The sequence below is a fragment of the Microtus pennsylvanicus genome, chromosome 6 (assembly GCF_037038515.1).
Source record: "Microtus pennsylvanicus isolate mMicPen1 chromosome 6, mMicPen1.hap1, whole genome shotgun sequence".
Classification (NCBI taxonomy): domain Eukaryota; kingdom Metazoa; phylum Chordata; class Mammalia; order Rodentia; family Cricetidae; genus Microtus; species Microtus pennsylvanicus.
Window position 1 is genome coordinate 89,777,401 of NC_134584.1, and position 27,521 is coordinate 89,804,921.

Consider the following 27,521-nt stretch of genomic DNA (forward strand, 5'->3'; position numbering starts at 1 on the left):
AGTTGCAAACGCTTAGGGACAATAGGCTTCCTGGAAACTCGGAGGTCAGCTTGGGTCCCCATGCCCAGCATGTGACCTGAGCACACAGGCGTGCTGTGTGTGACTGGGGGTGGTTAGGGAAGTCCGTGTTCCCTCCTGTTGTTCGACCACCCGCAGGCACTGACACTGGCCTGCTTTCTGTACTGAAACATTTTTGCTTTTCCCAAAATGTCATGTCAGAATGCACACGGCAGGTCCTTTTGAGTCTGACCTCTCCTGCTTGGCATGAGAAATCCCTCCAGGTTATTTCAACGTCCACAGACACGGTTCAGGAAGTGTCACCTGCTCACCAGGAGTGAATGCTGGGAGCGTCCACTGTGGGGCCCCTGCCAGTACAGCTGTTTCAGTTACCAGTGTAGGGTGTGTGTGTGTGTGGGGGGGGGGTCTCAGCTTCCCTCTTTCTGGACAAATGTCCTGGTTTGATTCTGAGGAATGGCCACTGTAGGCGTAACTTTCTTTTTGTCCTATGGCTCTACCATGTTGGATTCCCTCAGCAGGCTGCCAGAGTTCCCAGCTCCAGTACCCAGGCCCCAGACCAGCTCCCGGCTTGCTTTATTTGCCTGGCTTTAGCCACCCTGGTGCAGAGGACGGCATCATACTGTGGCTTTCTCTACTCCTTCCTGTTACAACCGACATGACATTCATCTTCTCTGGGAGGCCTGCCTGTCAAAAGGTTTGGCTCATTTAATTGAGTTTTAGAGTTCATTACACGTTTGCTCAAACCTTTAGCAGACACGTGATGGGCAAGGACCTCTTCCCTGCCCGTGATTTCCCATTCTCTCAATGGTGTCTTCCCAAAGCACAGTTTCAAAATCTAGATTTAGAATGTCCATCAGTCTTCTCTCCTGCTTGGGCTCCTATCACAATGGAAGTAGAGTCGAATCCCCATGATCCTACACACGTTGCTGTGACCTGTGTTCTATCTCCTTCTCCCTGCCCATGAGGCCCTGCTCTTTGCTTCAGCTGTGCTCTGCCTGGACACCTATCTCAGGCTGGTCACAGGCCTTCTGCACACATGGCTCTCTGCCACAGAAGCTTTAGCCCTAGAACCGGCACTGGGTACACACTGAGCCCTCCGTACACAAGCACCGCGTAGATGAGCTTGGTCCCCTCTCATGCTCCTAACCATGCATAAACACAGTTTATCCAAATTCCTCTGAAGGAATCTCAGCAGAGCAAGCTGAACTCAGATGTAAATAAGGCCTGCACCTCCCTCATTCTGGCAACTGTGTCCCGTGAATGTACCCACTCTTCGGGGGCAGACACAGAAAGAACAAGCCTGGAGGTGTCCAGTGCTGGCACCCTCCTAGCCCCACAGCAGAACACTCCAGTCCTGGGTAAGCTCAGCCCTAGACCGTGCATCTTCTCCTTGAGCGCTCTTAGCACGCAGTCCCTGCGCCCACCGACTCCGGCTCCGCAAAGCCTCCGGACTCAGCATCATTCGGCACATGGTTGAGACCCAGCAAAGGCGGGCGTCTTGGCTGGCCTCACCGCCTGTTGCCCCATGAGCCCTTACATGGGGTCTCCCAGAGGACACCTCAGCCTTACTGTCTTCACACAAACAGGACAATCCAGACCAGTTCCAGTGAATGGTGATGAAACCGTGGGGCCTGAACACCCTCCTCAAACCCAGAAAATTGCTACTCGAGTTACTTAATGAAAGCCATTATTTGCAGAGATTTAGTGTTGTTACACTTCCCGCTTAAACGGTCTGTAATTAAAATAATTAATTGCAGAAAATAGTGAGTTGTTAAGGCTATAATTTAGTGAGGTTCTTGTACTTGAGGATCCCACTCAAAGGTTATCGGGGTGACCAGGGAAGCAGCGGCTTCTAGGGAGCGCTTTTCCCTTTTGGAAGTGCTATAGAGATGGGTCCCAGGGCCTGGGCAGGCTGGAAAGTACTCTACCGCTGAGCTACATAATTCTTTTTATTTTAAGGCATGGTCAAAGTTACCCAGGCTGGCCTTGAACTTTCTATCGTCCTGTTTTAGCCTCCTGAACAGCCAGAATCACAGGCTTTGTTATTCTTGGGTTGGTTCTTTGCCCAAGGTTAGGCAGAGGGAAAGTGAGGTGAAGTATATTACCCTAGTTTCCCAATACCTGTACATTCTGGAAGTCAAGCTAGTACCCACGGTGCCACCGACATGGCAGAGAAACAGGAACAAAGAGCCTCTCTTTCAGTGAGAAATTTGTCTATTTACTTATTTATATCTCTCTCTCTTTCCATACCCTCGTTCACACACACATTTGTGTGTGTGTGTGTGTGTGTGTGGGAGAGAGAGAGAGAGAGAGAGAGAGAGAGAGAGAGAGAGAGAGAGAGAGAGAGAGAGAGAGAGAGAATGAACATGCATGTCATGGTGCACATATAAAGACCAGAGAACAAAGTTGGGTGTCTAACCTCATCTAACACACTGAGACGGGCTCTCTTTGTTGTGTGTTGCTGCATACACCAGGCTAGCTCTCTCATGAGCTTCCAGGGATTCTCCCATCCCCACCTCCCATCTCACGGTTGAAGCAACCGGATTACAGGTGTGTGCTAAGTACCTGGCTTTACAAGCCTTTGGGGAATTGTCAAGTCAGAGTGTCACACATATGCAGCAAGCTCTTTATCCACTGAACCTCATCTCCCAGACCCTCAGGGAGACGTCTTAAAGCCAACAAGAAGAGACCAGTTGTTCCCCTCATGGTATCCGGAACAATGGAAGAGAACAAAGACAGGAGTAAGAAAGGCAAAGTGCAAAGCAATTGTGACTTTATGTACTAAGGATGGTGGTTTGTACAGACCAGGGTGTTTCTAGGCAGCCTGTCCTGCTGGGTTATAGAAAGCTTCATCCCTCAGGGGACCCTGGCCTACTCTGATAGATGGGCCACACCAGTAAGGCTGTTAGGGTAGGACAAGGCAGCTTCCCAGACTGCCCAGCGTGAGCTGACTGCCCTGGTCCTGGGTCCTGGGTCCTCAATATTCTCAGCACAGAGGCTCAGGGAATGGACAGCAAGAAAGACCCGAGCATCCATCCACTCATGATGCTCTCCTGGAAGTGGAGCCCTCCCCGGCCTGCTCTCTTAACGGAATGTCTAACTCATCCACACTGGGGAGGAACTGAAGGCCACAGGAACAACAGAAGAATGTATGGATGCATTGGGCTTGCCAAGAAGAAAAGAACCCAGCACTCTCCAAGGTCTGGTCACTCGGCTAGAGCCAAGCTCACAGGACTCAGCCAGCCAATGACAAAGCCCCCTCTGCACCCTTCCTGGACCTATTTTCAACAACTAAACAGGTGGGGTGAGCCGAAGCCTTGCGAAGAATGCCCAGCCTGCCCCTGCACCCAGTACTGCTACAACTAGGAAAGTGTTGGGTGACTGTCAGCCTCTTGCTCTGGGTGGGTGGGAGGTCCCCTGGGTGAGGTAAGTGTTGCCCTGCGGGCTGATGCACCTGTAAGCACAAAGCGCATCTTTAGGGATCTTGTCACATGCCAGCTCCCTTCTGCTTCCTTGGCAGCCTCAGCTTCCCGACCTATGCATTCAGACAGTGATGCTCCTTTCCACCCTCAGGAAGCCAAGCACAGAGTGACGGTGTGACTTGTGTGGAGAGGCTGATTGCTTCACTTCCCAGTGGAAGCCAGAAGAGCTGGTGCTCTTATTACCTCTCCCTCCCTCTTCCCCCTCCCTGCATGGTGACTATGGAAACATAGATGGGCACGGACCCTCTGTGGGCACAGGTCACCAAATATCATGAACTCTGTCTGGCTCTGCCACACAAATGACAAGGAAGCAAGCCTTTGTTCCAGGCTACAGTGATCTCAAGGATGCTGCGGCTGCAAGCTGATCTCCCCATTGCTACTGAGAGCAGTGACTCCCCAGCGGGCAGCGTTTCTGAGCATCCATGTGGCTTGGTTCCAGGGGATGGGGGTATAGTTTCTGAGCCTGCAGTGCTAAGCTGTATGAGTCTGCCGCCCCTCGGTGTATGCTCTGTCAGTGTTGATGACGGCGTATGGGTGGGAGGAACTGTCATAGTGACGCTATTACAAGGCGTGACTTTTGTGTGAGCATGAATGATGTTTCTAGTAGGCACGTGAGCTCTTCCATGTTAATAAGAATTTCCTAGAGAAACCAGTGGGACGGAAAGTTCTGGACCCAGATCCAGATCTTCAAAAAAAAATCAGTACCAAGTAAGAAGAGGAGGAGGCCCATGGGACTCAGGGACAGGACTGCACCCAGTGGTGCCCTGCATGAGGACCCCTTGGTTATGGTAGACTCTGGAGGATCAAGGAAGCTGGCTGAGACCCTTGTGGCCACCTGAGGGCCACACTGGCCTTACTATTTATTGCCCTTCCTCTGAGCTGGAGCCAATAGACATCCACTACTTCTTATATTCCAATTGCCTGGGCAGAGCTGAATTCAGGCTGCATGAGCCACACAGACCACAAAGCCAAACCCAGGCAAAGACTATCAGATGATCTGAGAGGAGAACATGATGGGTTGGAGCTGGGGTCTCCTGCTCCAGGCTCAGTCTCCCTCTGTAGGCTCCCCCAAGAATACACTATGCCAGCTGGTCAGGAGTGCAGCCGCTGGCGCGCAGAGGCTGCCACACTCACCTGCAACTCTGTCTGGAAGAAAAACTTCTGCGGGCACTGCGAGCAGTCGTAGATTTTGTCCTCCTGTCCGTGCACGGCAAAGATATGCTGCTGCAGCTTGTTGGCCTGGACGAAGACTGCACACACAGACACGACAGTCAGAGGCCAGCTTCAGCCTCAGTCCCACCACCTCTCTCCAAGCAGGGATCACCCAGGCACAGCCAGGGTTAGCCAAGAGTATTTCTGGGAGCGTTAGTACCCATCAGGGGACCTTGACGCTGATAAACTAAGTTTGCCACTTAGTAGCTGTGTAGCCTTGGGGGAAAAAAAATCAAGCTCTCTGGGCTCTGGACCTTGCTTTAAACACTGGAGTTAACTGTAGTAAACACCTCACTGGATATCTCGGAGGATCATATGGACAAATATGGGCGAGGTGTCTAAATGAATGAAGTAGCTCATGGTTAAAGATGGTGGATGTATCCTCTGTCAGCCAAATGCCTTCGCCCTGGCAAGGCAGTCATTGTTCTTATCCCATCTGACAGAGAAGAAAACCAAGGCTCCAGGAATATGAAATGACTTGCCCAAGGTCCAACTGCAAGCAGGTTGCCGAGACAAGATTGGAATTAGGTCAGCAAAGCACAGTGCCTGGTAGCAAGCAGTTAGGCAACCCCACGAATCACTGCTCCTGTTGTCAGGGTTACTGTCTGCATCCTTGCATGGGATGCTAACAGATGGGCAGGGGATCCTGAGTTGCGGGAGGGAGGGAAGGACCAGGGTGTCCCAGGGTGATGGGACCCCACAGGCATGTGCATACACATGCGTGTCATAAGCAGGTCATAGCAGTGGCTTCTTCACCTCCCAGTGGCAGCAGTCCCCATGGCAGCCCAGCCTTGGGCACACCCAGGAGGTCACCCAAAGCAGCTGTGTGTCTGGGACGAAAGCACTTCAGAGATAGCCTCCTGCCAGGCACCCCCCTGGGGTGGGCTTCCCGCAGCGGTAGACAACAGATGTCAGGGAGGCCGGGAGAGCCCAGCTCCCTGTGCACACCGGCTGCCATCTGGGCAGCAGGAGGGGGCCAGTAAGCCCCCCGAGATGTGCCTCAGGCCGGGACAGCCGCTCACTTGCTGGGGTTGGCAGCCAGCCTGGGGGCTGGAGACGTGGCCAACAAAGCTGGCCTTGAGCTGCTTGGCTGAAGCCTGGCTGGGACAGGGGGCTCAAAGGCTGGAAGTGGAGGGTTTACAGAGCAGCTCCACTGACGCTGGGTGGGTGGAGGTCATGGCTCCACGGAGCATCGAGGGACCCGGAAAGGGCTGGCCAACTGCAACAGAGATGCAGTGGAGGGAACAGTCACTCAGCTACAACAGGAGGAGGGGCAGGAAAGGTGTCACCCAAGCTGCCCAAGAGGAAGGTACAGGTGGGTTATGGGTTAGCTTTGTATGCAGGCAATCTGGGGTTCAAAAGAGAGGGGGCTGAGAGGCTAGGCTCCAGTCATGACACAGGGTAGGCTCCTCCCCACTCCCATGCATTCTTGTCGTCCCCACATGGGTACCATACCTGTGAAGCACACGGGGCACTTGAAAGTACCACCCATGCCCTCAAAGCTGTGCTCAATAAGGTGGCAGAGGAGCTTGGCTGGGGAGTCGAACATCTGGTTGCACAGCTTACACTCGTGGTTAATGCCTTCCTCTGCAAGAGAAAGTGATAACTTCAGTGATGCTTACACAGGAGCAACTGGCACCAAGATACTTCACCAGTCCCGGGACACCCCACACCAGCCCCAGAACACTGCCAGTCCTGGGACACCCCACACCAGTCCCGGGGTACCACCCTGCACCAGCCCCAGAACACTGCCAGTCCTGGGACACCCCACACCAATCCTGGGACACCCTACACCAGCTGTAGGTCACCCCGCACGAGTACATCTCTGATCACCAGAATTGAAGCTGTGTAGGGACCACAGACACAAATCAAATCTCTGCTTTGGATGGCCCAGTCCTGACTCTTGCAGCAGCCAGGGTTTGGGTTTAGATGTAGGTATCTGAAATGTTGGATGTTTCCTCTAGTCACAAGCCATGTTCAACAGCTTGAGTTCTGAGATCCCGTGGAAAGGGGGGCATATTGGGTACTCGATGGTGAAGGGAGTAACCAGGTCTTTAGAAACCCAACTGCATATTCATCAGGTGTGTGTGATGTGCCAAGAACTGGTTAGAAGTGGAGAATGAAAGAGATGTCTTTCCCTCTCCCGTGGCTGGGGGCCACGGCGCATCGGCTGCTAAGCTGGTCTGAGGGTTACTCTAGAAGTACAGGGTCAGAGAGGACAGAGGAGGAGAAAGTGGGTGGGGGAGCTTTGTGCGAGCCTAGAAGTTGCAACAAGCAAGTGTCTCTTGTGGAAACAGTTGCCCACGCTGCAGGTCACAAGAATGGACAGACTCCTCCCTTTGCTTCCTCCCAGAACAAATGCTCCCACCCGGGAACTGCTTCAACACCTAAGCTTCCCTCCAGGGTACCCAGAGAGTGCAATGAGTCACTTGCTGGACTGGAGCTGAGATCCACGCTTTTAGCCCAGTGGTCAGAGGAGGCATGGGCTCCCTTACTTGAGTATCATGCCAGCCAGAGTAGGCATGGGCTTCTGCAGCTCACTATGTCTCAGTGTCTTTTCTTAGAAGCACTCAGGACCACCCTTCCTCTTCTAGCCAAGGTGTGAGTTAACAATTAATTCATATAAAACAGCAAGCCAGTGCTCACTCAGTGTATACTGCTGGGCATGGCTGTTCTGGCAAAAATGCAATCTGGGACAGCCAAGGACACAGCCCTCCCTTGGCTCCCCGGGGGAACTGGGCTCACCAAAGGTGCCAGGTGCTCTGATTTGCCCTCAAAGGCAAGAATTAGGTAGCAGAGGGGCTCTGCTGGTGGCAAGCCACAGACACAGATGGGCTGAGCCTCCTGGCGAGTCCCTGGGTCCCCAGGCCCTGGCAGGAATGCTGGGACAGCAGGCTCTCATTCCCCTGGCCCGGCTCATCCCCCACACCCGGGGCACCCCCACAGCTGAACTGCACACTCGTATGTGCAGGTGGGCCTGCCCCACATAGCCCAGTGGCTGGAATCTGCCGGGTTTTTGTCGTGTCCCTGGAGCCCCAGCAACTAGGCCACGTGCACTCGGCAGAAATGCAGGCAGATCCTCCCTGTACACTGGTGGAAAAGAGACTCATTGACAAGTTTGGGGACATGGGGCAGACTCAGCACGCTTGCCACAAAGGCCCTGCGCACCTCCTCCAGTTCCCATGGGAGACACTCATTGTAATTAGAGATGACTTCTAGTGTGGGGGGCTGCCTCTAAAGACCCCCCATCATGCCCTGCACTCCTCCCCCACTACACCAACAACGCTTCTCAGAGCCTGGTGCATGGATGAATGAGTGCATACAAGCCTGGTGAGAACCACCCCCTCTGTGTGGTTTTCCTACGGCAATGTGGACAGCAGGAGTGAGGGGGCAGCGGCGACAGGATTCTACAGACCTTTTACACCAGCAGTCTCAGAAGCAGTACTGCTGACTAGGAAATGGGATTTCCAGGAAGAAGAAACAGGTTCAGAGAATGAGGTCACTTGCTAAGATTGGGGTGTTGTTCTGTGCAGCATACAAAGATGATCACATGTGCGTGCCCCACTCCACCACCCCACCTCACCCACGAGCAGCAGCCTCTCACTGTTCCGGAATCCAAGACTTCCCAGTCCCAGCACCTGTGGTGGGCAAGGATGCGGATGCTGCCTTGCTGTGTACAGCTCCCAAGGCACAGGCTACCTAGAGCAGGCTCAGGAAGCCGTCCTGAGGAGAGGCGCCCAGCTGGGCCTCTGCCCCTGTTTGGCTAGAAGCTGGCTCTGCAGCAGAGCTGAGCGATGGCTGACTGCTCTGACTCCAGAGCGAGCCTTTCACCGCTTGGCTGTGAGCGGGGCTGGGGCTGTCTCATATACAAACACTGAGAGGACAAAGAAGGCTCCTGCAACTTGTAAATCAGAGAAATCATGTCTGACAGTCACTTTCCGTTTCATGAGCGCCGAGCAATTCATCAGCTGCTCCCCTCTGATTCACAGAGGCAGCTCCGCCCAGCACCCGCGTTCATAAATATGTGCACAGTCAGGCGGCCCTGAGCCGCCAGCCGCTTGCGGGGGCCTAAACGGCTGACAAATCACAGCCCGAACCTGTGTCAAAGTGAGGTTCTGGGCTAATTAGATCAAAAGCCCAGCAGACAGACAACTGCCTGTCTGGGACCCTTTCCTCTGTCTCCCCCAAGTGCTTGAAAGAGTCAGACCTGGGGAAGGGGGGTGAATAGCGCACGCAGAAAAGTCCAAGGGTGAGGGGACAACAAAGAGCCTGGGGGTTCCCGCAGACCTAGGAATGTCTTTCCCTCCGTTTGGCCTTTGATTTGCTAGTCTTCACAGGCCGGGCTCCTCCCTATGGCAGGGTGGGCTGCACTCCCTGGGGTGCCCATCAAGTGCACCTCTGCCTAGAAAGCCAGCCCGGAAATGGGGGAGGGCCAGGAGGTGGTGAGGGACTGTCCTAGTTAGTGTGACAAACGCTGCTGGCTGGCAAGTGGGGTGCATATGCCCCACTGCCAGCAAACCCCGCCCGCCCACCACCATCACTCTCACCCCCAGGCGCCAACAGCCTCTCCTTCTGTCCCAAGACCTCGGTACCCTCCGAGAATCACTTTTCTGAATTATATAAGATTGCACAGAGCTTGCCACACCTCGGAGCAGAATGACAAAGCTGTCTGGGAGCTCTCGGGCCTCTCCGCCCCAGTGTGGGAGCTGGGGGACTTTGTGAGTTAAGACTCACAATCATTTCCATCCTCCTTATCCCCCCCCCTTTTTTTATAAGGCATGACAGGCATCCATAAGAGAGACCTGCCTGCACACCTCAAGTGAGCTACACAGCCCTGCTCGTTCGTAAAGTGAAATGCAGATCTCGTCCTGAAATTCAGATCTGCCTCCTGCTCCCTGGGAGTCACACTGGCACAGGGAATCTATTGATTTTGTCTAATTTTTTTTTAAAGTAAAAATAAGTCGAGCTCGGTGGTACACACCTGAACCCCAGCATCCAGAAGGACCTGTTGTGAGGTCAAGGCCACCCTGGGCTACAGATTGAGTTGGAGGACAGACTTAGCAAGAGCCTGTCTCTAAGACAACTAATAAACAAACAAACAAATAAAAGTCGCGGTGTGCCAGACAAATAAGCCACCAAGCATGAAGCTTCCAGGGCCCCTGTTTTTCTTTTTTCCTCCTCTGCTCAGGAATAATAAGTGTTAATTTTACACTTCATTTCTCAAAAAAATAATAGGATGTGCGTTTGCTTAAAACCAAGTCAGCACACTGGAACCTTTCAGGCTGAAACTGTGTCACCCAAAAGGGGAGCTGAGGGCTTTGTGGAAGAGCATCGTGCAGAGATGATGGCTCCCTGTAATGTCCTCGGCCCCGACTTTTGTCTCCAAAAGCATTTGATCCGTGGCAGACACATACTTATTTCCATACAGGTCTTGGAGGAAGCCAGGAGGAGAGAGAGCCGATTATCAGAACCCTGAAGGTGAGACGCCAGTGGGTCCCGCTGATGTCAAAGGCAGGCCAAGCGCACACTCAGAGGCCATAATTTGCTGCCTGGGAGGGAGAAGCAGCAGGCTGTGGAGGGAGTGGACAGGGCATTGTTCTTGGACTCCACGGAGCTGAGCAGACCCGCTCCAGACACACTGCCTGATCTGGATCTGTTGGCAGAGACTGCACTGGAAAAGGTACCATTATCATTAATGTGTATCCCTCTTTAGGAAGGGGGCTGGGTGATTGCTGCCTCGTGTTGGTGGGAGGCACAACTAGTCACTTACATTCAGGAAGTGGTAATGAAGGACAGGCAAGTCCGAACTAGAAACACTTGGGTTTGAGCCCCAGCGCCACTAACGTTTACTATGCATATTTGCGTGATTCACGTAACCTCTTTGTGCTTACGTTTCTGCTAGAAATTGGGAAGAATCATCACAGGGTTCCCACAAGGCAGGCAGGCAAGCAGACTGCTTCTAACCATGGGACTTCTGCCCTTGTTGAAACTCTTCCCAAACGTCCATAACCTCCACTTCTCCTTGCACTCAGGTAGGCCTCGGGGACACCTCTCACTAAACCACAGACACTCTGCATCTCTTCTCGCATTTTTCCTGTCTTTATAACCCTTGGGGGTGCTTGCTACCCCCACAAGGCTGTGGCCCTGGAAGCTGGGCCACAGGGTTGGGTGGGTGGAGTTTCCTGACAGCCTGAGGCTGCACAGGTCAGCAAGAAACAAGGCCTGCAAAGCCTGGAAGATCCGAGAAGGTGCTGGGAAATGCTGTCACACACCTATGGGCACTCCCAACCACAGTGATCTCATATTTAATCTTTGGATCCTCTCAGAAGCACAGCTGTTTTCTGGCTCCCTCAACTGACCCAGGAGGCGACCTCGAGAGAAATGATCCTCTCCAAGGACATCCATACTTTCTCCTTTCAAAGTCCACACTACCCTTAGAAAATGTAAGAAAAGGCAGAAGACTGGATGACCAGAGCCAGAAAGACAACCCGTGCTCCTTAATCTTTTTTTTTTTGGGGGGGGGGGGTGGCAAGCTGACAGTGATACTCAGACCCCGGGACAAAAAGAGGCTGAAAACCAAACACCTGCCCTCTGTTGCCTGGGACAGCCAAGGGGGTGTCGTGCCACCGGGATAAACAGTGAATCAGGGGCCACTGCAACAAGTTGTAGCCTCAGAATTCTAACTGGAGGAGAGGCCCATTTCAAGTGAGCTCAGCATGGCCTTGATCCTCATTCACCCTGGACTTCGGATTTTTGCAGATGTGGTGCAGGCAAAAGGGCAAAAAGAAAGCCTCCATTTTCCATGTTTGAGTTGGCTGGGCCCCTTGCTAGCACTAACTCGGGGTTGGCAAGAGAGCTGGGGACTTTTCCAAGCTGGGGAAAGATGGCGACGTAGGATGGAACCCTGCTGCAGTATCATCCTTGGGATAGCATTGCTGCAAGTAGAGGAAATGCAAGGGATTGTGGTCCTTGAAGCCATCAGTTGGCCACCAAAGAAGAGCCCTGTGGGCTTACTCCACAGTGTCAGGCCTGAGGTCCACGGCCTGGCCCAGACATACCCCCAAACCTCCACCCATGGGGAAAAGCAAGGGTGGCGTGTTCCAGCTCTCTAAGCAAATGAGGAGGCAGGAAGTTATGTGTGGTGGGGAGACCCAGGAGAGAGCACCCTCTCCCATATCTCCCGCTAAATGAAAGCCTGTAGACTGGAACAGGAAATAGAGAGTTGGCTCCTGGGAGTCAGTCCTTTGTTGTCATCCAGGAACAAAAGTCTCTGGGCAGAAGAGGAGAGGGCAGGTGAGTCTGAGCACAGACACCACCCTGGGGGCAGGAGGAGGTGGTGAGAGGTGGCGCCAATGGGTGAGAGTTGAGAAGGGTCAAGGGAAAATGCTGGTGGGCACGCAGAGGTGACCCTGGACCTGGCAGCCCTTACGTATCCCCCAGATCTCGCACCTTAGCTCCTGGGGGAGGGGGGGAAATCTCAAGCTCAGCTTCAGACCCAAAGAGAAGATGGCTTTTCAGGCGCTCTGGTGTGGGGCTTGTACTGAAATTGGACACCCACCCATGTGGCCCAGAGACTGCTGGCCAGAGCACAGCACACCCAGCTCTACCTAAAGTTGCCCTTTGCCCACACCAGCTAATGTAGGAAACCATTTGCTATAGAAAGAGATACCGGAAACTCCATGAACTAGTGACCACGGCTCCCTGCAGCCCTCAGGCATCACCAAGACCCTGCCCCGGTGCTCGATGCTATGTGCCCCTTGACACTCCATACCAGTCAGGAAGGCTCAGTGGCTACTTGAAGGCTCCACTGTCACTGCCGCTGCTACCCCCACCTTGGGTTCACAGTTTCCTAATTAATCCTGGAGGATGGGCTGTACCCCTCATTTCCCCAGGGGTATTTTTCTAGGCCTGTCTGGCCAGGAGGGACCCATCATCACACTCCCCTGGTGTTTCAGGAGGGCCTATAAATGAGCTCTGGCAGCCTGAACTGGGGCCCCACAGGGACCCAAAGCCTCTTCAAAACAGAGCCCTGACAATTAGGCAGTCTGAGTTTTGAAAGGCTTGGGATTGATGGCGTGGACAGTAAAAATATCACCTGGGGAGCTGGGTGTAGTCCTTGGAGGGTTGCCTGAGGTCAGTTGCTATGGCAACGGAGAATGAGCTCAACCTTGTAACTGACCCTTATCTTTTTTTGATCTGTGGGCCACTTGGGGCCAAGGCTTGAAATCAACTGGAAAATAATCCGGTCACATATCAGAAGGAAAACTATTTATACTTATTTACCCGGGTACCCCTCACACACACCCCATCTCCTTAGACGGGGAGGCTGAGGCCACGGTGATCCGGTGACACCGTACCAATGCTATTTATACTTATTTACCTGGGTACCCCTCACACACACCCCATCTCCTTAGATGGGGAGGCTGAGGCCATGATGATCCAATGACACCACACCATTATACATGGAGGCTATGGGATTTTAGGGAGAAGGAAGCATGACTCTTCCTCCGCAGAATGTAGCCATTGTCATGGACAGGCCCCATGTGCATGGGAGGATCTATCAGCTTCTCCTCATAGTCCTTTGCTTTCTCCTAGACTACCCTGGGCCTTCCTGCCTCTTGCTGTCTAGTCAAGTCCACTAAGCAGGTAGACTCTGCAGGGGCCTCTATTGTCTGCTGTGTGGTGGGAGCACTATGGGAGTCTGGGAGGGTCCCCTCCTGACTCTCCCCTGTGCCAAAGGTGTGTTCTAGTTGTGAGACTCAGAGGCGCGGGGTGGGTGTGCATGCTTCTCCATAATAACTGAGGTGAACCCTGGGACTAGATGGGTGACGGGCAGTCTCACACCCTGGGAAAGGCTAAATTGGCTGGCTTGGCTACCCACACCTTCACCTGGGATTCCAGGGCAAGACCAACCACATGACCAATCCGGTCCTCCAGGATGTTGCTCTCCTAAGTTCCAAGTATTTTGCTTTCATCACCTCCAAAACTGAAATCCAAAGACTCTGGATGGTTCCATTGACTAAGCGTTCCCGAGAGCCATGTCAGGGGGTCAGATTGCAGCCAGAGGTCAGCAAAGCCAGAGTGATTCCGGGTAGGCATCACTGGAGAATTCTTATCATAGCCAAAGTGATGGTCTATCACGCCACCTGGCAGGTGCCTCTTTAAACAAGCAAGGGAACGAGTCTGGGGCTGTCCAGCTCAAAAGCTGTCCAGCACGAAGGCTGTCCTGCCTCTACCACAGAACATGCACCCCTTTTTTGGAGTGGGGGGAGTCCAAGACAGGGTTTCTCTATATAACAGCTCTGGCTGTCTGGGAACTCGCTTTGTAGACCAGACTGGCCTCAAACTCAGAGATGAGCCTGTCTTTGCCTTCCAAGTGCTGGGATAAAAGGGGTGTGCTATCACAGCTCAGCACCAAACACTTTCAGAACACGCAGTTTGCTTCCCAGGGCTGCAGGAGAGTGAGGGGAGATGGGAAGGCCACAGACGAGGCTACTCTGTACTCAGAAACTGGTGCCCACCGTGTCCAAACCCTGGTGGGCAAATCAGAACAACAGCACCCTGCTCACCTTCCAGAATGCATGGCCTGTGCCTCATGCACTTTCCTGTCAGCACCACCCAAGGTGTGTTTAAACTGCCTCGCCTCGCACTGCAGTAGGTAGGGGGCAAGCATCAGACTTCTGCCATCTCTTTAAAGAGTTCACATCAGCTTCGTCACCACCCTCCATACTGCTCCCAGATATGTGCTGACCTGTGAGGATTCCAGGCCCCTTCACCCAACTGACAGTCATGGCTGGAGGCTCGCAGCACCTTCCCGTGTCAGCAGGATTGGGCATTCCCTGCACCTCTCCTGCTGAGGCACCCGAGACCAGACTCTCTTGTTTCTCTGTGGTTCCCCCTGTTGCTCTTTCTTAAATCCATGTTTATGTTGTGTGTGGATGCGTGTGAGAGTTCGTGTGTACACACAGAGGTTAATACAGCTTTTCAGGAGTTGGGTCTCTCCCTCCACCCGGTTAAGCCAGGGTCTGCTCGCTTCTGTCACTGTTGGGTCCTCCAGGCTGGCACATTGCAGTAAGAGATGCACATCAGTACTTTTTATTTCTAGATTTATTATCAGTGTGTACATGGCATTCTATCTGCATGTTCACCTGCATGCCAGAAGAGGGCATCAGATCCCATTATAGATGGCTGTGAGCCACCATGTGGCTGCTGGGAATTGAACTCAGGACCTCTGGAAGAACTGCCAATGCTCTTAACGGTTGAGCCATCTCTCCAGCCCCACATCTGACTTTAAAAACAACAACAACAAAAAAAAACTGTTCCAGCGATCAAACTGAAGTCAACCAGGACTGTGCAGTAAGCACATTTACCTGCTGAGCCATCTCCCAGCCCCTTGTTCTCTCTCAAAACCCAGGGGGACTTTCTTCCTTGGAGGTCAAAGAAGTATGGAAGGGAAGTCTGGCTCAGGTCTGTGTGTGCCCCTGTACCTTGCCCCTAGCCAACTTCTCTGCAGCTGGGCCAGTGTAAGCGGCTCCCTAACTTGAAAAGCCCCAAGAGCTCAGTCAATCCTGGAGTGGTTTGGGTGGGACACTGCTGGCGAGTCTTGCAGCATCCCCACTGGGGACAATGACAGAAAAACCAACCTCTAGCTCTCTGCATAGAGTGTGACCTCCAGGACAAGGTGACAGGTTGCCTGGGTAAAAGAAATGTCACCAAGGGATAGAAGGTACCTTCTGAGTAGAAAGAGGAAGAGTGGAGGAACAGATTCAGACCACTAAATGAGTCACACTGTTGGATGAATATACGTAGGCTTGGGAGAGAGAAGAAAAAGAATATAGAGAATAAAGTTAATGGTTTTTTTTTTTTAAAAAAAAGGTAAAGTCTTTAAAGAGACAGAATAAAGTAAAGTGATAGAGTAAAAATAAGCTGCGTAAAAATGGAAAATTTACAGAGAGTCTGGATTATATACATTGTGTTTTCTTTAAAATTTTTGACTGTGAAGGAGCTAAGTACAGAGAGACATTTCATTATATGGGCTGCCAAGTGGAACCAGAACGGATATCATGAGGGTATGATTTCAGAATTTGGATCTAAGGATATGATACTTTGGAAAAGAGATTCTTCTTTTGTTTTCACAGAGGATGAGACCCTGTTCATTCCTTCTATTCCGATTTGGTATGATGGACCACGTCCTCCTGAAGGGTTGCTGTGAACATCTTCAGAAAATTGCTCTGCTCAACTGCCAACTGAGATGAAACTAGCACACAGGTTATACCATGAAAGACCCAATTAACGACGCCCCCATTCAGCAGGAAACAGTTTGGAGAGAAAAAACTGTGCCCATGTTCCAAAATATAGTTTATAAATGTTCTTTTACATTTAAAGGGGGATATGATATAGGTATGAATAATTTGCATTAGTATAGATTTTGCTTTATTTATAGAGATTTAAGGTCAATTTTGTTATATGTATAAGTGTTTCTGATTTTGATTAAGGTATTGTGATTGTGTAGTTAATTTAAATATGTACTGTATAATTAAGAAATATAGGTTGTTAATGGATAATCATCAGTAATAGTCAAGTTTGTAGTCATGTTAGTTAATATTTTCTAGATGTGCGTAGATATATTTTAGATAGACATTCTTCATGTCTTTCAAAGATTACAGAATAGGACATTTAATGTTTTAATAACTGAGGACTTTTCATGACAATGAGACACTCTGCTCCTGGCAGCACCAATCTACTTCAAGAGGAAGATGGGCATCGAAGAGGATCCTTACGGAGTTTGATAGCCATTTGGGCAAGAAACTGCTCTTGCCTGAACTATTGCATAAACTGGACACAGAGAACCCGCAGAGAGAGGACTACTGAACTTGCCTAAGGTGAGATGATCTTTCGGGGTTCCTGATTCATGAAAGAGTCTGCGAGACATTCTGCAGGACACAACAGATAGTGACTGAACTGACTTTGAAATTTCCTGCTTTGTGAAAATGTCTGCTGCAAACTATGGGCCTGAAGGCTGAAGATGGATGCCCCAACGGTACAGAGGAACTTTGGGTGACCGTCCAGGCAGCGAGATGTCTCTGTCATTTCTAGAGTTTTAAAAGTTGCTTTTTTCTTGTTTGCTTAGGTAGTATAGTATCTTTCTGGAGTCTTTGATGGAGTTAAGAATAGTTAGTTATAGTTATAGTTTTCCTTAGTTATGATAAAGATTATTGTAACTTTTACTTGATAACTGTTTCGTTATATGTAATTTTGCTATGTTAAAGTTAAAGCCTTTTTTTTTTGTTTAAACCGAAAAAGGGGAAATGATGGAGGAAGGTCATTGGTTAAATAAAAAGAAACTACTTGGCTCTCATTGGTTAGGAGATAGGTGGGAGGAGTAAACAGAACAAAATGCCAGGAGGAAGAGGAAGTGAGGTCAGACTCCACAGCTCTCCTCTCGGGAGCAGACGCTTCAGAGAGACATCATGCTCCCAGCTCCAGGGAAGATGCACGCTATGAAGCTCCGACCCAGGATGGACTTAGGCTAGAATCTTCCCGGTAAGACCAGTGCTCACAGATTGTTAGAGACGGGTTGATTGGGATATCAGAATTAGCCAGTAAGGGCTAGAGCTAAGGGCCAAGCAGTGATTAAAAGAATACAGTGTCTGTGTAATTATTTCGGGGCATAAGCTAGCCGGGCAGGCGGCTGGGGTGTTGGGGACGCAGCCCCACCGCCGCTCCATATTACTACACCTCAGCAGCGGCACTCAGACAGAAGAAGGTGATGTCTTCAATAGCAACAACGAGACACAAGCTCGTTCTAAGCAGCGGAGACCTCTAGGAGGCTGATGCATAGCTCAGTGGCAGAGTCCTTGTCTAGCGCATGTGAGATCTTTGGTTCAATTCCCAGTACCACAAGAAAACTCAATTTAAAAGAAACTCTCTCTACCTCCCGCCCTCTGGAACTTGAAACTTGAGAGGATTTGAAATACATTGAAAAGGAGCTGGTCCCCAGCCCTCCTCACAACCATACCCTTCTTCCTTCTGTCTGCCACACTGAAGACTGACGTCCCAGAAAGTGAAGATTCCACACCCCCTGCTCAGCTGCCTCGGCCGCCTGGGCGCGAGTAACTTCGCCTCCTTTAGCAGATCGCTGATCTTAGATTAGTTTCCCCAGCAAGGCAACTGCCTAAGACTCCATCTTGTTAATAATCCTCAGATTAATGGCCTCTAATAATATACAATTAACGTGACAGGCAGGCTCCAAAGCCCTCATTGTCACCGACCCTGCCGAGGACAGACGAATTACCCCTGCTTCAAGGGTTTTCTCTGCCGCCGGCATCACTTTTTGTCCCTACCAAAATCATCACTTGAAATGTGTGACAGCATAGGAGAAAAAAAAGCCAGGCAGTGGCTTAAGTGGATGTAGAGACACAGCCCACGGTGGCAGAGAAGGAGCCACACCTTCACTGACCTTCCCAAGGTCAGAGGCAAAATGGACCTTGCACTCAGTAGGACCTAGAGTAAGAAACACCGGTGCTCAGATAGCTTGGAACCTACAGTCCACTGCTTTCTTGACTCTCTTTAGCCTTTAACTGGACATGGAGCATCCCAACCTCAGCAGAAAAATCAGGGGACAGAGAGTGATAGATAATTTCTCTTTTAAGAAAAAAAAATAAAGGCATCTTCTAGATCTATATTGTCCAATATGGCAGTTCCTGGTCACTCTTGGCAATTCATATTTGAATTAATTATAGTTAAAATGAAACCCTCAGTTCCTAGGTCAGGTCTCAAGGACTCATTCAGTGGGGTTGCCGGCCATCAGTTAGAACAGTGTATCCCTGCAGAGGGTTCCTCAGGATAGTGCAGAGGCAGGATGCGGCATGGTGAGGAATGTCGGGACCCACAAGCACATGTATGTCAAAGCACAGCGCACCTCAACTCAGAGAGAGTGGGGGCCACAGTCAGCTAAATCCACCATCAGGAATGTGGGCGCCAAAGGCAATGGGTACACCTCAGCTGGGCAACACGGCCCAACAGGGCCCCTGCTATTTGCCACCATAACTATGTGTGGCCGCCCTGCATCTCCAAATGGTTTCCTATCAGGTGTGTCTAGCCAGGGAAAGAAAACTCACAACCCTAGGTATGACTTCTAATGAATCCACATGGCTGCACACCACTGCAGATCTGAAAGCCGTAACGAGGGTGACTAGGAGCCAGGCTGTCTGCGAGAATGAAGACCCACCCTATGGCTTGCTGGCATTGCTTGCGATTGCCTTGTATGGACCTGCTTACACGGGAGCGGCCCTGACCCTCAACTTAACTCTACCTTCATAAAACAGCATGGCCACTCTGCTCCAGACAGGTAAGAGTCTGGTGAATATGGGAACATTCAAGAAGAATGGGGTGTCTCTGAGGGGTGGATCCAGAGCCTGACAGATAGTATATGATGGATCTGAAACATACAGCTGTTCTAGAAGCCCACAGGCCACCCCACCATGGAACCTGCCCTGGCCACAGCATCTCCATGGGTCAGCAGGAAGGTCAGCAACCAGGAGATACCTGCTGAACGTCAAAGCCGAAAGAGAGGAGCCAACCGGAGGAGTCCGCCTTTTAAGTCAATCAAGGAAGGCATACATGTGTTTCCAAGCCTGATTGTAGGGCTCCTACTGCTGCTTGTGAAACCTCAATCTCAAAGAAGTAGGGTTTTGTTTTGATTTTTTTCTGTTTTTGTTTGTTTTCCTGGGACCTGAGTTCAGTGAGAAGAAAAGCCCATACTAGAAATTTGAAGGCAACATGAAATAAATAAACAAACACACTCACATGAACAACACTTTCTACAAGCAAGCAGTCACGAGTCCAAAGGAGGATGGGGGAAGCGTTCTTCTGCCTTCAGTTTAGTGGAGAGCCACACACACAGCAAGGCAGAGTGTCCCAAGGTGTGCAGGCTTCTATGGGATTCTTAGGACCGTCCTCCCTTGTCCACTGATCCCCGCTTCTTCTCTATGTGTCCTCATTTCCAGGCCAAGCCTAATGCCATCCCTGAACATCCTCCCCCAGTAGGCACAGGACAGCGATAAGAGAGCCACATTAGTTAGCTCCAGGTCATATTAGTGCTGATTGGTTCAGCTCTGAAGCCGGGAGATTCCAGACACTTCCTCAGGATGCTTTAGCGGCAGCACCTGGGCATTTCAGAGCCCCATAGCGTTGCTGCTGGCCTCTGGCTGTGCTGCCATCTGCCCTGCAGGTGAAGTGGGTGAGGGTCTTTGATGATCCCATTGACCAGGATGAGGCAGTTCAGAGCAAGAGCCCTAGCAGCCCCTAGCCCAGAAGGGCAGAGGACAAGTGACGGAGTGGACTAGAAGGAGGGAAGCAGGCTTTCTGCTGAGTCGCTAGAGATCACAGCAGAAAACATACAGGGAACCTCTGCCGCTCAAGCGAGCTCAACAGGCTGGGAGGAAATGTGGACATCGGGTCTCGCACGGTGGTAAGATGCACACCCCACCTCCAGCCCCATATAGCTCTGGTTTCCGTGGCATCTTTTCCTTTCCAGAAAAGGCATTTTTCTAGATTCCTTAAAAAAAAAAAGCTGGGTGTGGTGGCGCATGCCTTTAATCCTAGCACTCAGGAGGCAGAGGCAGGTGGATCTCTGAGAGTTCGAGGCCAGTCTGGTCTATAGAATGAGTTCCAGGACAGCCAGAGCCACACAGAGAACCCTGCCTTAACAAACAGAAACAAATAAACAAAACAAACATGGAGAGAGGGAAAGGGAAGGAAAAAAAGAAAAAGAAAAAAAACGGAGAGAACAAAATAGCACCTCCACCACCTGACTCCACATCTTGGTTCTATCCACCTGGCTCATCCCCCACAGCTGCCCAGGCTCCCCCATAGCTGCCCCATGCTCCCCCACAGCTGCCCAGGCTCCCCCATAGCTGCCTCATGCTCCCCCAAAGCTGCCCAGGCTCCCCACAGCTGCCCAGGCTCCCCAACACCGGTCTGTGCAGCACAGGCCAACCAGACAAACTTTCCAGCTCAACTGCATACTCTGGAGAACCTGCAGCTACTCCCTTCTGCCCAGGCCTCACCTACCCACCACCTGGCCCCGCCTTCCTCACTCAGGCAGTTCTCTCTTACCTATACCTCTGTCCTCCTAGCCAAGTGTCTAAGAGATGCCTACTGTACACAAAGTGAGCTGACCTGTTACAACAAATGAGAGCATTCTCTGCTTATGTCTACCTAACTTTCTATCGCTTGCAACCTAGACAACCCCGGCCAATATATTAGAGTCTTTAGAAGCCCCAGGTAGATACGCAGAAGATGTTCAATGAAGGCCGGGTTGTGTTGATTAGCTGCTGACTCACGCTTCCTGTTATCTCATGGCTCTGGTGATGGATCAGCTCTACAGCACATGGGACATGGTGGCACCCCACACCATTTGAGATGCCATTTGCCATCCCTAGACACCACACATAATGACTAGTCTTTCCATGAGTCATGTCCCAGCCAGTGTGCTGCTCTTAGCTGGTCCTGGCTGTCTTCTGCCTACTTGTTACAATCAGCTGACACTTCCCACGCAAGCACAGCATTCATAGCTCGAGAGCCAACTGCCACCCACAAGCTGAGGGCTCTAGGCTGGTGGCAGCACCCAGAGACCAGTGCCCTCCCTGCCTCACAAGGCTACTGTGTGCCCTTGCCGGTTATAGCAAGTGTTGTTACCATCAACATGATCACTTAACTACTGACCCTGGCAGACGTGCAGGACGCACGGGGGTGACAGAAGCCAATGAGACTCTCTTTCCCATAGCAAGCTTGCTGAGAAAGAAAAGCCTGTAAGGCCAAGCCAAAGAACATATGCAAAAACTCTCGAGGGTGGGGGGAGGGGCGGGGAGAATCCCAAACCAAAGCTCTCAGAAATGCAGAGGCCTAGGCTGGCTCAGCTAGGCCCACACCAGCCCCTTGGTCCTTCCTATATGCTACATTCAGCCTTGAGACTCAGGGCAGGGAGCCCACGGACACTCTGAGGGGAGATGGAACGGTAGAGGCCAACCATGATGAACCAGAGTCCTGGTACCGTCCTAAGGCTTGCTTGATGGAAAGATGGTACTTCCCTTCCCACTAGACATCACTCACTCACTCACACACACACACACACTCACTCACTCACTCACTCACACACAGACGTGTGCTTGGTAGCACATTTGCGGAGCCATTATGAAGTCTGGCAAAGTAAACTTTTCCTCTACAACATCTCTCCCTATAGCAAATCCTTACAGCTCCCCATCCCTTTGTGGTGACCTCAGGTTGCTAGAAAAAGAAGACACTTAAAGCTGACTTCGCTGCCTTTACCGTGTGTTTTAACCGTTCTGCTCATATAAGGGATGGGCCTTAGCAAAGCCTTGGAGTTCCTTAAGTCAGGGCTCAGGCAAGTCCCAAAACCTAGACTGTGTCTCTAGTGTATGAGTCCCTTGAGTGGAACTCTAGAAGAAAGCTTTCTCTCCCTGCCCAGGGGTCAAAAGGGCAGAGATCCTGTAAGCCCTATAGAGACTAGGCATATACACACAAGACCAGAGTCCAGGATGAAATAGGAGTCCAAGTGGCCTTTAGCTCAGTATATAAGCCAGAACCTCTCCCTGTATTTTCATAAGTCCTTGTGACCATCTGAAAGATGTCTGTAGAGCTGGGCTTCCATACTTCCTCCTAGGAATACTTCCTGTCCTCAGCCATGCATGGGCTGGGAACCAAGATGTCACTCTGCACCAGGGCACACTCAGAGGTAAGAGTGGACTACACTCTCTTCTCTTGCCAGCACAAGCAACACTCAATCAGAGAACAGAGCTTGGGGTGGGGTGGGGGTGTGGGGACGGTGGTGTGTGTGTGTGTGTGTTTGGTGTGTTCACGGTAAACAGTATTTAGTACCGTCTATACTCCTGCCCCCCTCGAAACAGCAGTGCCTCCAGCAGGGGACGCAAACATGCCCTCCCTCCTGTACTAGCTGGGTTGTGGGGTGGGGAGAGAAAGCTGCTAGGATCACAGGAAGAAACCACGGGATCACCTTCAAACAGCAGGACACTTAGCGCTGCCTGGCTGCCCTGCCTAGCTTTTCTGTAATGAGAACAAATAGCTTTTGTAATAAACTAGAATTAAAGCTTTTTAATTTAAAACACTGAACTCAGGCTGAGTTTAGCAGCACATGCCTTCAACCCCAGCACTTGGAAGGCAGAGGCAGGCAATCTGTGAGTTCAAATCCAGCCTGGTCTGGTCTAGAGAGTGAGTTCCAAGACAGCCAGAGATATATAGTGAGACCCTGTCTTGAAAAAAAATATCGGTAACATAATTAAAATAAAAAAATCGAAGCCGGTGAATAATGACTGAGACAGTGCTGGTGTTGACAGTGTACCCACTCAACCTCTGCCCTGGAGGTCCCTGGATAAGGCAGACTGGTCAAGGCACAGAGGGTAAGTGTTGATGAAATGCTCAACCATAAAGGAGACACCCACTTCTCTCCAGGGCTCAGGGAACAACATGGAAGGGAAGAGGATTAGAAAGATTTGAAGAGCAAAGGGTCAAATAAGACCTAAGAGAAACTGTCTTCTGAATGACAGGACCACTACCCTCATGAACTGAGAGCCGCTGTGGTGGCCTGCATCAGCTCTTCACAGGATCAAACCAGTCTGCATGGAGGAAGTAGGGGTTCACAAAGACCCCCCGATAGCTGCTAGAGGGAGGTGAGCCTATTTTCATTAAGGATCTGACACCAGGCAGGTCAACGATGCTCCGGTGAATGGCCCCACACCCATGAGTATATGGGCACCATGAATTGGACCTAGCGTATTATTTAAAAAAAAAAATACAGAAGAGACGTGGAGTTGGGAGGGGATCTTGGGTATGCATCTGGGAGGAGGGGGCAGATATGATCAAAATACATTTTACACAGGCATAAAATTCTCAAAGAACTAATAAAAATATGATATCAAAAGAGACTATAGGCTGTGGTAGCTACCTGCAGGTGGGCAGCTCTGGCTGCAGAGGGCCCGCAAAGACCTACATGGGGGCAGGCTGCTCCCTGTTGCCTTGACTGCGTTCTCTCACCTTTCAGGGGGGCTGGATCACCTTCCAAATCCAGGCTCTGCCACTGTGGTGGAAAAAGCCCCATTTCTGGCTGGCTGAGTGATGGCATGCCTTCCTATGCTTGGCAGACACCTGCTGGGCACTTGGCAAACCATAGTTGCTCAGCACGACAGACAATGACGACGTTTGAACAAGGTAAGTGGCCACGCATTCTCATGTCAGGCATCCACTGTAGCACACGTAAGGCTGGGGGATGGGGTGAAGGTGCTGTAGGCACATGTCCTGGACAGCCAAATGCAACTAACATGACCCCTGACCACAAAGCTGGAGGCCAGGAGGAAGGGAGAATGCAGGCCAGTTCTGATGGGTGAACTCTCGTGGGTGAGGAGCTGGCATGTGACAGACCCCATGACCTGCTCAGATGTTCTTAGCAGCAGAGGCCTCTGGCTGGGTCCAGGCGGGACCCCTGGGGGCAGGCAGCCGCTCCAAGTGCTGAGGGCCAGATGCAGCCCGACCAGATCTGCGGTCTCCATGAGATTGAAGATGACAGGCTCGGGGGCGGGGAGAAGCCGGGTCACAAGGAAACTTGGCAGTGAGACATGGGAGAGGACCAGCTGGACTCAGAGGGCTCAGTGTCCCCACAATTGGAGGGCCCAGCGAGGGGGTCATCTCTTCACCCCTGAAAGTCTAAGTAGGTGCTGAATATTCCAGTCTGGGGTCCAAGCCTTCCTGTCGCCTACTCATCCCTCCGGCGCCTGAAGACAGGGCAGAAAGCAGTAGAAAGATCCAATGTTTGTTCGTTGAATGCTAATTTGACGGAGGAGTGGGCATGGGGGAGTGTTTATAATCAGCACTCCAACAAGCCACAAACGACGCCAGTATTTTATAAGCTTGTTAGAAACAAATCACCCCTCAGCTGATATTTACTTACTGATGAATCATAAAAGGGCTCAATCCACAAAGAGTAAATCCGAGAAGAATGTCTTTCTTGGTTCCATCTTCAGCAACAGTGCTGGGAGCCTGCCTTGGCCCAGCCTCAGCCCTCTCCCCCATCCCCAGCAGCCTCCCCAGGGTGGCATGTTGCTGGCACCAGCCCTGTGCGCTCCCCCCCTTCCACTGGCCTCCGTCCTTCTGCCGCCCCCGGAGTCCTCCGCAGGAGCGGATCCAATCCTGCTAATTTGCATGATGATGAAGCCTCCAGTGCGGGCTGGGTCTTAAGAGGGTTGGGAAGAAATATGCCCTGTCCTTTGGAGAGGAGCACAGAAGGCTCTGCGATGCCCAGGAGGATTGGCGCTCCTGGCAGGTGGGTGGGGGTGGCGAGGCAGGGGCAGTGCCCGCCAAGGACAGCCTCAGCTCTGTTGCCCGCTGAGCTTATGTCCAGCTGGCCCAGCTGAAGAAAGACTGCCCAGGGCTTAAAGCAGCAGGAAGTGAGGTCCCAGCGCCAGCTCCAGACTCAGCCTAGACAGGCCCAGGTCAGAGTGACCGACACTTTCTGGCTAAGTGACCTTGATCAATCGCAGACCTATCCACATCTCACTCAGATCTGGAAAGCAGGGCCACAGGCTGGCTGCGAGGACCAGGAAAGGTAGCTATGAGCATTGAGGAGAGCAGCCTATTAGTCACTGCTGTATTCATATCTGTGTTAGAATTGCAATTAGTCTTTGTTGAGTTACCAGGTCCTTAAATCTGTCTACACTTATAGCCATCTCTTCCCCCCTCCCTAGCTAGCCCCCACACCTGAGCCATCCATCCACTGGCTTAGCCAATGGAAGGTATACTATATTAGGCATACCAGGAGACACGGATGCATCAGACAAATAACAAAAGGTATCCCAAGGTGAGGATGGTGCTACCCTGGAGGCGGCAGAAGGCAAAGGCAGGCAGTGTGGGGTGTGGCAAGGGGTACCAAGTCTGCTCTCTATACATGTTCAGCTTCGGAGGTCTTTGCATGCTATACTCTTAGGGTGTGAGCTTTTGATGGTGTCTGCACTCTGTCTGAGCAGGAGGGAGGTGGCAGGCGTGGGATAAGCATAAAGTAGGCAGGAAGGAGCCAGGTCCCTAAGGGAGTAGATGACGGGCAGAGGCCACTGCAAGAGGAAGAAATGCCCTAATCTGTCTGTTGCATAATAGATACAGGAACGCCAGGTCAGTGAACGGATGGACGGATGGATGGATGGATGGATGGATGGATGGATGGATGGATGACTTCCTGGGGGTGGGCCTAAGAACATGTTGGAGTACAGAAGTGAGTATAGTGTTCCCAAGAAGAGTGCTCTTGGGAGGGTTTGGGGGAGGCTGGGAGATGCTGATATGCAGGAGGGACAGGAGGATGCCTCCACCTTGCAGGGAGCACAGTCTGGGGAGTTCCTCTACCCTGCAGACACTGGGTATAGGTGCAGCGCTGGCACAGATAACAAGCAGGGACGGGGCACTGTGCTTCTGATCTCCCTGGGTCTCTATTAAACGGAAACTGTCCAGCAGAATTGCAGAGAAGCAGGGTCCTAGTGAGTCGGATACTCCCCACAGCACAGACAGACAAACTGACACTGCTTAAACATGTTAAGTGCCGAGCTTTGTCTAAGGTCCTAGGAACTCAATTCTGAACTTATGTGTTATCCAGGAGCAGGCCAAGGAGCTTCTGGCTCCCTGAAACATATGTCTCTTGCAGCCTTCTAAGTCTGCTGGGAAAAGAACAATTCTTATTCCTATTTTATAAAGATATTATTGTTATTATCACCATTGTTGTTGCTGAATTATTATTATTGCTATTGTTACTATAATAATAATAATAATAATGGTCTTTCGAGACAGGGTTTCTCTGTGTAACTGCTCTGGCTGTCCTGGAACTCACTTTGTAGACCAGGGTGGTTTCCACCTCACAGAGATCTGCCTGCTTCTGCCAAGTGCTGGGATTCAAGGTGTGCAACACCACCGCCTCGCTAAGATTTATTTATTTTAATTTCATGTGCATGAGTGTTTGGCTGTACATATGTGTGTGTACCATGTGTGTGCCTGGTACCCAAGGAAGCTAGAAGAGGGTAGGAAATACCCTGCAACTGGAGTTACAGATGGCTGTGAGCTGCCATGTGAATGTTGGGAATTAAACCTGGATCCTTTGCAAGAGCAGCAAGGGCCCTTAACCACTGAACCAGCCCCAGTCCTATTTTATAGATGTGGCACCTCGAGCTTCTTAGCACCAGTCAAAAAAGGCCAAAGTGACAGTGTAAGTGGCCCCTCAGGCTTTTGAAGAGAGCTTGTTCTCTGCTCCAGGGTATAGGTCAAGATGGTGGAGGCCACGGAAGGGGAAGGGCAGGTTTGAGGAGGGTACCCCAGCATGTGACAGCCGGTGCAAACTGGACCCTGGCCACCACACATCCTTGCCATCTTGTTCACCCTGCTTGCAGCCCATGAACTATGTGGCATCTTGCCGAGTCCTGACATCCACGTGCTGGTCTGGGTGGCCACCTGCTCTACCCACCCAACGCCCAAGGCTGAGCAAGAAAAGCGGCCACGGGCAGACTGCAGTGACCCTCTGAAATTATTATTAATTAACTTTCATCGATGATTTTGAAGTATGGGTGCAAAATAACTTTGTACAGCTTATGGGAGTGAATGGGTTTGTCTGTGAAGGATAGACTAGACCCAAAAGTTAGTGACCACAGGCCCTTCTGGACTCCTCAGTGCCTACTGATGCCAACCAAGACTTCTTGACACTGGATGACCGAGAGATAATTCTTAAGGAAAGTCTGAGGGAGT

The 27,521-nt window shown here is 51.3% G+C and overlaps 1 protein-coding gene across 5 annotated transcripts in view; it reads right to left on the bottom strand.

The window, feature by feature from the left end:
- Positions 1 to 27,521, bottom strand: part of Znf423 (zinc finger protein 423) — a 299,505-nt gene that overhangs the window by 18,877 nt on the left and 253,107 nt on the right. For all 5 annotated transcript variants that reach the window (XM_075976809.1, XM_075976812.1, XM_075976810.1 and 2 more), the window contains 2 exons: positions 6,168 to 6,299; positions 4,635 to 4,750 (listed from right to left, as the gene is read on the bottom strand). In XM_075976809.1, the coding sequence (XP_075832924.1) occupies positions 4,635 to 4,750; positions 6,168 to 6,299 (248 nt within the window). The remainder of the gene's footprint in view (positions 1 to 4,634; positions 4,751 to 6,167; positions 6,300 to 27,521) is intronic.